We start from the raw sequence: 12,975 nt of genomic DNA, 5'->3' as shown, positions 1-12,975 counted from the left end.
TTAAAGCTCAATGCATACACTGACATCTTCAAAGCAATAGAGTGCAAAAGCATCACTCACCTCTGTTAGAAGTCAGTCTCTATGCTTACGCTTGCTGCTGTTAGCTGATAAATGATGTATTGCTCTGGCAGTAACCAAAAAGACCTGGAATTTTGACTCTTTCAGGTCAGGTTACTAACTGTTTGATGGTTTGAAACAAGACATAGACTGCTCTCACAGCTACATTTTCTAAGTTATGAAATGCAATTGCCACTAAACATGAAAACATTTTTAAGTCAAGATATGTAAATTTACTGTCATAAAAGGAAAGTCATTCAATTTCCGTTCTACACACTCGGGTGAAAAATTTTTTTAAAAAGTCAAGAAAAAAATGCATAAAATCTGTAATAGCCAACAATATACAAAGTTTCAAATATAAAATCGCGACTTGTATAGTTTGTTCCTTGCCTCTTTTCACAGGAGGAAATGAAAAGAACCACACATCACTGAACTTCTACACAAGCTTCTTGTGTTTCAATGTCATTTATTGAGGAGTGAATGAGATACTGTCAGACATGCCAAAGAGACTTCACATTCAAGGGCTGGAAGCTGAACAGCTTTCCTCATTGAGTCACTGTACAAGTTGGTTTCGGGAATCTCAAAGTGCAATCAATGAGGTCTTCGTGCTCGATGTTTGTCTTCAGTTTTTCGTCTTTTGATCTACTAACTTGTTGGGCAGAAGGAGACTTTCTACCCTACAAAGACTCATACTCCAATTAATACAATTAACACTAGATGTAGAGAAACGTTTATCTGTTATAACGTACATCTACTGCTGAATACAAGGTCTTAAAGCTGTTTCTTAATTCATTATGTCTAATGAGAAAATTCAACTTGTTTCCCTTTCACCATCATATGGATGGCTTATACCGTTAGAAAAATACTCTTCAGTGCTATTGTAGGGTTTACAGGAAACTTCTTCCGTGTTGTGGGATAGAAACCGATTTAAACACCGTTCTGAAAGAATGCTTCTTCCTGCTGCAACTGCCTGTAGGTTGCAGAAGAATGGCCTACACGCACTACAGTTCTGGTTTTACTCAAAAAAGAAACAAAAAGAAACCTAAACAATAGGGTAAACGTTTATTTGGAGTTAGTTTTCTTGCAGATGAGAATTAAGGCCCTTCAAGCAGAGTTCAGGAGCTCCTGTATGGCTGCCTGTTGATCTGCATTGAGCTGTGATATGCATTCTGTCCACAGTCCTCCAGATGTCTAGAAAACAAACGAGAAGTCGTCTTTATGCAGGCTGACAAGCTTCTAAGGCACACGCTAAACTTTCCTATGTTTACAAAGCTAAACATTCACTGGGCTTATTCCATAATATATATGCCAAAGAGAACAGTATGAGAGCCTCAGTTGTACGCAGGCCTACATAGGTTCAACTAGAGATGCTCTGAAATGCTGAACAGAGGCAAGCTCTGGTTAAATTGCACCGCAGTAACTGATCCAAAACTCCTGGGAACGCCCTATAGTTAGCGTGGGTCAAATGACAATTGACTCTAAGTGAACCACAGCCTGCACTGTTCGCTCCATTTTACAGTGATGTTAAATGATTCAGGCAAAACTGAACCATAGCTAACTCTGGGCCACTGGTGCACCCGGAACGTATTCAGAGGAGGGAGCACTGCGATTACAGTATGACACACTACATAGATGATTTGTTTATGTGCCACACATGGCATTACTCTTTAGCGTAAGGAATGGTAAATTACTTCCCGGAGAGAAGAGAATGTAGATAGCATCTGCCTGGTAAATGGAAATGCCACACTTCCCAGCCTCTCACTATACTTCATCTGTGCTAGCACAGCCTGTGGCTGAGACACTGGCTTTTAAAGTCACATAAAACAAAGGCTGATGCGCTGATCCAAGTGAATCCTTTTGAAAATCAGTGCCTAAAATTCTTGAACCTGAGTTTTGCCAAACCATGCCAGGTACAACGGGCAACAGTTGAACAGCTGATGCTCCAAATCCTCTATGCATTTTTATAAGCTATAATGCTTGCCAGGCACGTTACTTTCTACCATTACGGGCTGCAACTGTAGGTAAGTCCACCTGATAACATGTGGCCCAGGATCAGATCTGCCACTATCACTTAAAAGGCCGTAGAGAGGTGCAGCTTAAATACTTGGGACATCCTCAACCCCCAGCACTGTAAGTACTTATGACATAAAGGAAGTGAACCTTGAGACAGGTCCTCAAAGATAGGGAAAACATTGAACAGCCACCAGTATTTGCACTAGATTAAAGAAGGCAGCAGTTACATTACTTGTGGTTGGTGCTCACCCTCTAGCAAGGATCCCAAGCCTCTACTATATTGCTAAGTCACCACAGCATGCTGGGAGCCTTTACAGGAACCACATGTTGGATCACATCCTGCAGTACAGTTCACTGATACAAAGACAGGCAGATTTCTCTCCAGATTTTAATTTCTGGCTCATTCTATCATTAATGGTTCAAGGGATGTCCAAGGATCTCCAAGATCAGTAGTTCTCTTAGGAGATAAGGCTCTCAAAATTGGTTTAATGGTTCAGTCAAAGTAGATTCTAAATGTTCCCTTTATAGGTTAGTAAACATTTATTTACCTGCACTTGGCGAACAACATTAGCCAACCGCTTGGTACATGGATCTTCATGCTTAATAGCTTCATGAATTTCACCATCCGCAATTATACCAAATATTCTGGGAAGGTTAGAGTTGTTGGGACCGAGGACAACTGGGTTGTTGCTGTTACAATCAAAATATATACTACAAATTAATTAATAGTTAACAAAAAAAAATAAAATAATGTAAGCATTTTACATGACAGTTGAGCTATTTTGAAATATCTTATTCTGAACTTGCTTATTTACATCAAAGTTTCACTCAGATGAACAAGCATGCATGGCTTTGTTGCCAGCTGACAGAATGTTCCCTCTCCTGTTAATATTTAACCAGCGGATTCTTTAATCAGCCTACACCGTATGAGGAAGAAGTTACTTTACAGAATGGTTGAGTTTCATGCAGATGGAACTGTTAACAGCACGCCAGAAACACCCTGCCTAAAAGGGCTTATTCCTCTCTCCCTCAGTGCTTCCAGAGGGAGGAGGCTGCAGTACTGGCATCAGAGAGCAGCGGTGACTTCAGCTCTCTGCCAGCACTCACTGACGCAGCAAGTAAGCAGTTCTGCTTCCCCTTTCCCAGCCAAGTGCTGGCAACCAGGGATCTGGGTGGAAAACATGATCTACTTCCAGCTCTGCCACCTACCCCTGCTGGAATGCAAAGGCTGTGAATGCAGGACTGACATAGCTCCAGAAGTACAAAGCAAGGCTGAGCCATCTGCACAGAGCTGGACACAAACTTGTACTAGCAGTACTCTAATTCCCAGTTTCTATGGGTGTGTGTACATGCATACGTGTCAGTGTGATTATGGTGGCTCTACACAACAGTGTTATTATCAGTACAGCTGCCATCTCCGTTTTGAGACCTTGCCTCACTAAAGCACCATGAGATACAAGATATTCACATCATAGAAAAGACCATAGGAAAGCTATTTCCTTGCTGCTTTTCTACTAAGATACAACAGTGTCAGCCAGCACACGGCTATTACATGATGATTCACAAGAAGCTGACATTTCTCCACTCAGTTATGAAATGCAACTTGCACTTGAATACTTTTTTCTTCCGTTGACCTACAGGAGGAATCACAAATCTGAAGAACAATCCATGGGACAAGATGCCTTCAATAATAATGGAATTTATTATTACAAAATTATTAAGGGAGACAGCACTGTACCATGAATTTATCTGCATTATTTCTCTACTTCATACTTTGTTTTGTTGATATTCGAGCTTTCACAAAGCAAAAAGGTGCAAAACTACATTAAGAGGTTATGAAAAGAAGGCTGCACGGGCATGTGTGCTGCTCTTAAGTAAGAAGATCTGACCAGTTACTAATGCTGACATGTAAACAAGCGCATCAAAAGATTTCCTGACATTTTCTGTAGAAGTTCCCAGCTGATGCTTTCCCATCACATATCTAACAAGGCAGTCGGGAATTTTTTCAAGCCATATAGACATTAGTTAGGATGAGAACACTGACTGTTTAAAAAAAAAAAACAGCAGTAGCATCATGGAAGGCTCAGTTTTGACATTCCAAATTGTCTTCTCTATTGCATATGCAGATTAACCTGCCAGTTTCTCAGTTTTGGAAAACAAATGCAAGGCAAGAACCTGCAAACAGGCTTACTTTCTATATTCATGTCATGACTTTGTCTTACCTCTCAATTAAGTCGCACAGATAGTTGAAAGTATGAACAGCTTCTTCTTTATCTTCATGAAGCGGAAGCCATGATAACCAGTGTGGGAGGACTTCTTCAACATTTATACAGTCAGGTTTGAACTTCATTATTTTTCCTACAGCTGAAATGCAGTTCTCTGTTGCATTGACATTCTCTTTGGTTTTGGCATCTGGTGACTGAATGACTCTCACCAGCAATGGAAGCGCTTCTAATGGTAAACAACACAAGAATAAAGTTTAACACGCAATCAAGTTGCATTTTACCAACATTCCAAATTTTGTATGAGACTATTGCACCTACTAAAACCAGGATTTTTTTTTGCCAGAGCACCAACATCCGGTCACCCCGATGTCCCACCAATTCTAGATTCTTCCCTTCTTAATAATTATTATATAAAAAGCAAACAGATAAAGCTATACAAGGAAACCCAAGAAAACAGCTACTGCAAAAGTTTGGATTTGTTTTATAACTTCAGAAGAAAAAAAAAATAAAGATCTTGTGTTTCTCAGTTGGAGTACTGCAATCTAGGTGTAGTGATGAGGGGGAATGGCTTTAAATTGGTGGGAGGAAGATTTAGATTAGACATTAGGAAGAAATTCTTCCCATTGAGAGTGGTGAGGCAATGGAAGAGGTTGCCCAGAGAAGTTGTGGATGCCCCATGCCTGGAGATGTTCAAGGCCAGGTTGGATGAGGCTTTGAGCAATGTGATCCAGCGGAGGGTGTCCCTGTGCCCACAGCAGGAGGGTTGGAACTGGATGATCTTTAATGTCCCTTCCAACCCAAAACATTCTATGATTTTATGACTGTAATTCACAGAAAAAACAGATGACAAGCATTACCTTTTTAACCTAACAGGTTCTATAAACACAGAATGATGAAAAGTACCAATGCTGTGATGTTAATTTGGACTGCAGTGCATATCCATAGTGTATGCCTGCTGTACATCTATTGCTTGTGTATGCATATATATATAAATGTATATGTACATATACATACACACCTTGCACCACTAAAAGGTGCACTAGGAAAAGCTCATCAGAGTAATTCCATGTGGCAAATCCACCTAGCATGGTTTAAATGGCAAAAATCAAACATAAAGGGAAAATATCAATTTTCTTGCTAGGTTAACACAATTTTTTTTTTAAACAGTTCTGTGGGTAACGACATGCACACTTCTAAATGAAGATAAATGTCACATTTTGAATTACTAGTGTCCCTGCTGACTTCAGAGCACTCTACATGCATACAGGAACAATTGTCCTTATTTTGTTCTGCTAAAAATATATTGCTAAAGTTATAAATGTCTATATCGGCACAGAAAACAGGTTGTGGAATTATGCAGAAAGCACACTTCAAAATTAGCGAAGAAGAGCGAGATATCACACTACTTCGTTTTGCTGAGTAAGTAGCAGCTTTGCAGCAAAGGAGTACACAATGACACTTGGTTGATTGCCTTCTCTGAATTAGGTTTTTGAAGAATTTAGCAACTATGGAAAAATATTATTAAACCTAAGTTAGGGAAAAATACTTTTATAGTATAAATAGCTGAATACACTATATATAGGTGAAGAACATTAAGGAACTGCAGAAACATTGGTCATTAGACCCACTGGCTTGTGTACTGAATGCAGGATAACAAAAGTGGACTTTTCTACCAAGTAGTTTGTTTCATACAAGTCTACAATGTCCAGGCAAACTGAGCCTGCATTTTATATCTCAGGTTTTCATGACTGTTGAAGCTAAATCTCATCTGTGTTTCCTCATATCCCTTAAAACTAATGGATGACCGTAGGTGTGAATGTCCTTTCAGCCATAAGACTCATCATCAAAATGAATCAGCACAGTCTCCTCCCTACAGCTTACCACACAAGCTTCCTTCTCATCTAGAAAACAGATCTATTCTCACATAGATGTTGTAGAAGACAATCCTTTAAAAATAACCTTTTGACTATAAAAGGCCATCTTCAATAATAATAGCTTTTTTCTGAGGACTGACTGCTCTGACATCTTGAACCACCAAAAGCTGAGGCTACCAATATGATTTACAAAGAAACACATGCGATAGATTAATATAATACTCAGAGAATAGCTGATTATATTCTCCTATGAACATAAATAGAAGCAATGCTGACAGTCACATAAATTACAAGTTTGTAACCCCATTTAGAAGTTACTCCATTTGCTCCCTACATACTACTACAAACTTGCAAAAGAACAAAATGCCAGTGCTGAACATTAATCAGAAAAGAAATTAAATGCTAAATAAAAGCTCAAAACCACAATGCTTTCAGAGAAGACAGTAAAATCTATGGGACAGAGAGAGCTACTAGTGGCATGGATTTACTTTGTTTCCAATCACAACACATCTTCATTTATTAAAATACACCACAAAGTTTTCTCATACACACAGAAGTATTTTAAATACTTTTGAGGTGCCTGCTAATGAGCAGCATGCTGTAAAGTAAAAAGGTTATTTTATCTAAACATCCAACTACAGGAGAAGCTGGTGTTTGGGTTTAACTGAGGATTATTTGTCCAAACACAAAGAAAAGGACCAAAGTTGTCACAAAGTTTAAGCAGGCTGAGGTACATCCTTATGTATAAGCAATAAAATTAGACTAACAGATGCTAAAATCGCCCAAAAATTCAAAATCACTGCCTTGACCTCAGTCTTTACTCCTCTAGTCTTGGGACAAGACATAAAAATCTTATGGAAAAATTCATTTAAAAAAAAAATCCTTTTAGGAAGCATTTTTCTAGACCATTTTAAATTTCCATGCTCTTAGTGTTTCATAGCACAGGGCAGGAGGGTGTGTGTGTCCTGTTTCTTAAAAGATCAACTGTCATCATGTAACAGTTACACTTACATTAACTGTGAACATTACAATCTCTACTGATGTAGGTAAGACTTGTGTTAAAACCTCTATTTATTCCTGTCACATGGTTCTTACTTTCTTACATCATCTAATCCATCTTTTTGTTTCAGATTCACGTGGAACACATATTTGAAAGAGCTGACTGAGTATTTTTTTAAAAATTATAGTGTGCAAAATTAACTTTGTTGACTGGTAAGAAGAATACCAGCAGACAATTGCTCCTTGAAATTCAAGACAAATTTGAAATTTTAGAGAATCCCGACACATTCAGAAAGCAAGCAAAGTGTTTCTGATAGACACCATCATTTCAAGTCTTAGACAGAGAAATCAGGCTCCTTTTTATGTAACAGGAAAGCAGAGAGACACAGTAGTTGCATTCTAGGCTACTCCGTATTATAGGTCATTTGTTTCATTTTTCCAGACATTCAAATGGATTTTGTGTTCATATGTAACCACATTAGTATTGATAAAAAGCAACTAGTGAGACAAGTGTGTACCAGAAAGCTATTTTTTATGAAACAAACATTTGCATGTCAGGCTCTATGTTTTAAATAGATACGTAAATCAAGTTTGCTGAGTGGTAAATGCTGCAATAGAAACGCTATGAAGCAGAACATAATTAAAAGCCCAAGGAATGAAGGTACTTGATACTCATCATCATCAGTCTGCCACACAGGTCATACTGGCAATATGTTTCCCCAATAAAGGGAAGACACTCATCTTTAGACATTATTTTTTTTTTTACCCAGAATCACACATTCAAATGGTTTTATCAAGTGAATGTTTTGCACATACCTGTGCAAAAAGGACGATAGCTGTCCCCACCAAATTGTGCCATCACTCCAATACCGTAGGCAGCTGCTTGTCTCACCTCTGGGCTGTTGTCACATATTGACTGCAGCATTGGTCTCAGGAAGTACTCGGCATATTTGAAAGAGGAAGGGCTGCAGTGCTCTACGATGTCATCAAACATGCACAGCCCCCACTGCCTGTCTGGCCATGGCCTATGGGGACACTGCATCAAAAAAAGGTAACATTTTAAGCCACCTTAAAGTTGATAATTTTGTAAAGCTAATGATTATATCAACAATGCAATCATAGTAATACTGTCTAGTATTTTTCTTAAATTGTTTCTGGATTAAATTTAATCCTACAAATACACAATTTCCTGTAGTAATACTTGCAGCAAAACATAAACAAAACAAAATCCAGGTGAATATCTGACCTAATTAAAAGAATAATGACTTTAGGCTAATTCCTTTACTCCTTTCACACTACATTACCTATTTCAGTACCAATTTTCCCCACTTTTTTGGCCCTCTTCCTGAAATCCCTTTTAGAAATATCAGACACTGCAAGCAAACTAAATTTCTCAAAATAGCTGTGATTCTAGGTCTTGCAACACAGAAATCAAGTAGGACAGCAGCGCAGCTGTTCAAAAAGCATAAGGGAACAACTTCATACTTGATCCAGAATAAACCTTTGACTGCCTCTATTTTGTAAAATAATGATCGCTACGTTCTAACACGTTCTCTAAGATTCCAGGCAAGGAAGTCCTGTTAGCACATGAAAAAATAGTGAAAGTAAAATTAAAAGAAAGCAAGGTACTTACAATTAGATTGACAATTAGTGGAAGTAGCCTTTCAAACCACGGCAGCACCTTCTCCTTGTAACTGCTGAATATTGAGTGCAAAATGTCCGATACTTTAGTCAAAATGTAAACATCACTGTCATCCTGAGAGGAAAAGGACACAACTCACATCAAGACTAATGATCTTGAAAATGGCGGATGTCGCATGAAACACTACCATCTCTCAACTAACGGTATAAAGTTGTTTAATGATTTCTTTTCTTTGTAAAACCAGCCTTTCTAGGCTCCCTATTTTTCAATTCTTGGTCTAATCACAGAATGACAAAATCATAGAATAGTTTGGGTTGGAAGAGGCCTTGAAAGATCATCCAGTTCCAACCCCTCTGCCATGGGCAGGGACACCTTCCACTAAGACCAGGTTGCTGAAAGCCTCATCCAGCCTGGCCTTGAACGCATCCAAAGATGGGACAGCCACAACTATTCAGGGCAACCCATTCCAGTGCTTCACCACTCTTATTGTGAAAAAATTCTTCCTTACACTTGAATCTGAACTTACTGCCTTTTAGTTCAAAACTGTTGTCCCCTGGCCTGTCACTACAGGCCCTGGTAAAAAGTCCCTCTCCATTCTTCATGTAAGCCCTCTTTATACACTGAATGGCTGCAATGATGTCTCCCCAAACTTCTCTTCTCCAGGCTGAACCTCTCTTAGCCTTTCCTCACAGGAGAGGTGCTCCAGCTCTCTGCTCATTTTTAGAATATCCCTCTGGACTTGCTGCAACAGGTCCATATCTGCCTTGTGCTGAGGACTCCAGATCTGGACACAGTACTCCAGGTGGGGTCTCTCCAGAGCAGAGAGGAAGAATCACCTCCCTTGACCTGCTGGCCACGTTTCTTTTGATGCAGCCTTGTATACCATTGGCTTTCTGGTCTGCAAGCACACACTGCTAGTTCATGTTTGACTTCTCATCTATCAGTACCCCCAGGGTGTCCTCTACAAGGGCTGCTCTTAATTCCTTCATTCCCCCAGCCTGTTATCGAAGGTTGTCCCAATCCAGGTGCAGGACCTTGCAGCTGGACTTGTTGAACTTCATGAGGTTCACACAGGCTCACCTCTCCAGTATGTCCAGTTGTCCCTGTGTGTCAAGTGCATCAACTGCACCACTCAGCTTGTCATTTGCAAACCTGCTGAGGGTGCACTCAATCCCACCAACTGTGTTGCTAATAATGATATTGAAAGTTCTCATCCCAACACAGACCCCTGAAGGACATCCCTTTTTACTGATCTCCAGTGGCTCTATGTCCAGATGAATACAACAATTTGGACACTGCTATCCAGCCAGTTCCTTATCCTCGTAACAGTCCATCCAACAAATCCAACACTCTCCTATTTAGTGACAAAGATGTTGTGTGGGAACATGTCAAAAGCCTTACAGAAATTAAGACAGACGACATCAGTTGCTCTTCCTTAATCTACCAACACAGCCACTACCAACATAGAAGCCACCAGAGTAACCAGGCATGACTTGCCCTTTGAGAGGCCACATCAGCTGTCTCTTAATTACCCTCCTGTCATCCACATGCCTTGACATGGCTTCCAAGAAAATCTATACCATGATCTTAGCTGGCACAGAGTGAGACTGACTGCTGGTTTATAGTTCCCAGAATCCTCCTTTTAAACCTTTAAAATAGAAGTCAAATGCTAGCGCTCAACTGCCTAGGACTTGAAGATCGTTTCAAGGACAGAAAAAATTTATCAAGACAAACAGTCTTGTGCAAATTTATTGCTACAATGGATTCCCTGTACAGAAAAAAGAGTGCCCTCTTCTTGTTCTGTACCTTAGAGATATTGTAAAAAGCTTTTATTGAAAAGTACATGGATAACTGCCTTCATGACCAAAGATTACAGCAAAAATATTAATCTTTTCCTTTTACTGCTTAACTTCATTTTTCCACTTTGCCCAATTACATCCATTAAACTGGTGAAGTAGAGCTCCTTAGCTCAGATTCAACTCTCAATTCATGTCGTGTCTGCAAGCAAGGATTGCTCCCTTGGACAGACTTGTGTTGGGAAAAACCTTTAAACTTTGTTTTTAAGTAAGGTCCGTGGTATTCACTATGGTTCCTTTCATTAGTTTATACTTTAACAGGGAGCGAAAGCAGAATTCAACTAGCTTCAGGTCCCTAGTGAGAAACAAACAAGTACATCTCATGCAACAGGCAGCTTTTCACAATTGGATATTTAAACCCTCCCTGGTTAAACAATTTCTGCATTGTCAAAGTGTAATTCAGGCAATAACCCTGGAACAATGACACAAATGAAAACAGAAGTAGAGAACTAGTGCATGACACCACAAGGTCCACCTGGCCTGGTACTGCCTGTTTACAAATAGCTGATAACATGCTCAGAACATTAACACTTGCTTAGTGTTTGTCTTCTCATACCATTTAGTTATTGCCTAAGCTAAGACAGTATCTGGACATCTGAAACTACTGTTCGAATTATGTTTCATAGCTTCTATATCCTCTTATATTCTGCTGCCTTGACCTAAGGGCTACATAAACACATTCTGGGACCAAAGGTCGTAACATATCCTAATGTTACTCATTATCACATATTAATTCTGCCCATATGGCAAGTAACATTCTGGTCCCACTCTTGTTTTCACAAGGTAGACAAGTCTTCCTTGCAGTCTTTAAATAAAAAAAACCCAGCAAGGTCAAAGATAAATTAAAGCCTCGTTAAAAATGCCTTGCAACTCTGTTGCAGAGTATGAATTTAGCTTTCCCCAAAAAACTGCATGCTAGCGTTTCTCTCATTATCAATACAGACTGACACAAGAAAAAAGGTAACAAACTGCCTAATTTACTGTCTACAAGAATGAACAGTAAACACTGAAAACATGAAAAGGAGAAAAATAAAATTCTCAGCCAAAAGCCTTTCCTGAGTTTTGTCATTTTTTGATCCCCATTACTACGTAGGCACTAGAAATTCACTCTTTTGCATGCTGTCCTAATGGTCCCAAAGGACAGGGGCCCAAAAACTCCACTGCTATTCATGAAAATATTAATATGTAAGTGCACTATCTGTTAACATTTATTCTGGAGTCTGCATACAGGTTAAACTCATGTAAACAAGCTTAACAATTCAACTTCACACCTTCATTTTGTAGCAAAAATAATTTCTTAGTTCTTAAATTTATTGAGTATTCTCTATGTCTCATCTCATAAGTGACTTTGTTATTACTCTCCTCATACCATTACTGACCGAACAGAATCTACCATATCTCTTCTACAGCCACCTCCACTTCTAACTAAAAAGTCAGTTTGGTATCTTAGTGGATAAGCAGTCACTTGGTGTTCCCTCAAATGTGAAGGCATTGTGCCAGCTCTTTGTCCTGCTGACCTCCTTTTTGAGACTATTTTAGGTCTACTCTTTTTGAGACAAGCTCCTGACCCGGTATGTCAGAGGTCTAGGTTTTAGAGGTACAGTCAAGGTTAAGAGCCACCTAAGTCATAAGTCACAAAAATAAAGCAAGCTAGCACGGCCAGTCTTTAGATTATCATTGACAGAGCATTTGACAGCAGACTATATAAAGTCACCTAAAAATTGTTTGAGGGGATGAAGAAAAGGAAAAGCCATATCCTGAACTTCTTCCTGCAGTATATCAGGCAAGAAAGCCTTTAATATTTTGTAATTCATACACGTAGTTTGAACCGCTTCTTACTGGGAGTTTTGAAGGAATATGGTAACAGAACATTCTTCCAGGAAGGAATAATCCTGAGGGCGCACTATGCTTTAACTGAGTAGCACACCATATCCATGTATTGTATTTCCATCCTGGTGCTTTACGAGTGAAAACACTCCCCAAGCCAACTTACTTCATCTTGTAATGACTCTTCAACTTGTTCATCGTAGTCTTCATCTTGTCTTTTCACTAAATTAAAAAACAAATATCGAATCATTACATCTCTACAAGTGCAAAAAAGCCTGTGAAAGTGAAAAAATGATACAGCAACAAATTCAGAAAATAGGAAACAGTAGCTGAAGACGCATGGGAATTTTCTGTCTTTAAGAAACTTCACAGAAAAACAAGTACAACAAAGCAACTCAGTTTAAGAATGTGTAAGAGTGCACGAAAGAAACACCAGCTTGCCCACAAGGGCAAAAAAAGTGCAAAGAATTAAAGAATGACTG

General features: G+C 39.1%; 1 protein-coding gene across 1 annotated transcript in view; it reads right to left on the bottom strand.

Annotated features, from left to right (window-relative positions):
* Positions 1–1,094: 1,094 nt before the first annotated feature.
* Positions 1,095–12,975, bottom strand: part of IPO5 (importin 5) — a 45,666-nt gene continuing 33,785 nt past the window's right edge. Inside the window, exons 21-26 of the mRNA XM_069878892.1 lie at positions 12,660–12,715; positions 8,802–8,924; positions 7,985–8,204; positions 4,293–4,521; positions 2,619–2,760; positions 1,095–1,248 (exon numbers count right to left, since the gene is read on the bottom strand). Of these exons, the coding sequence (XP_069734993.1) occupies positions 1,162–1,248; positions 2,619–2,760; positions 4,293–4,521; positions 7,985–8,204; positions 8,802–8,924; positions 12,660–12,715 (857 nt within the window). The 3' untranslated portion in view covers positions 1,095–1,161. The remainder of the gene's footprint in view (positions 1,249–2,618; positions 2,761–4,292; positions 4,522–7,984; positions 8,205–8,801; positions 8,925–12,659; positions 12,716–12,975) is intronic.

Source organism: Phaenicophaeus curvirostris, chromosome 1, assembly GCF_032191515.1.
Source record: "Phaenicophaeus curvirostris isolate KB17595 chromosome 1, BPBGC_Pcur_1.0, whole genome shotgun sequence".
In the NCBI taxonomy this organism is placed as follows: Eukaryota; Metazoa; Chordata; class Aves; order Cuculiformes; family Cuculidae; genus Phaenicophaeus; species Phaenicophaeus curvirostris.
The sequence above is the reverse complement of the archived record's forward strand: the minus strand, read 5'-3'. Positions and strand labels throughout refer to the sequence as shown.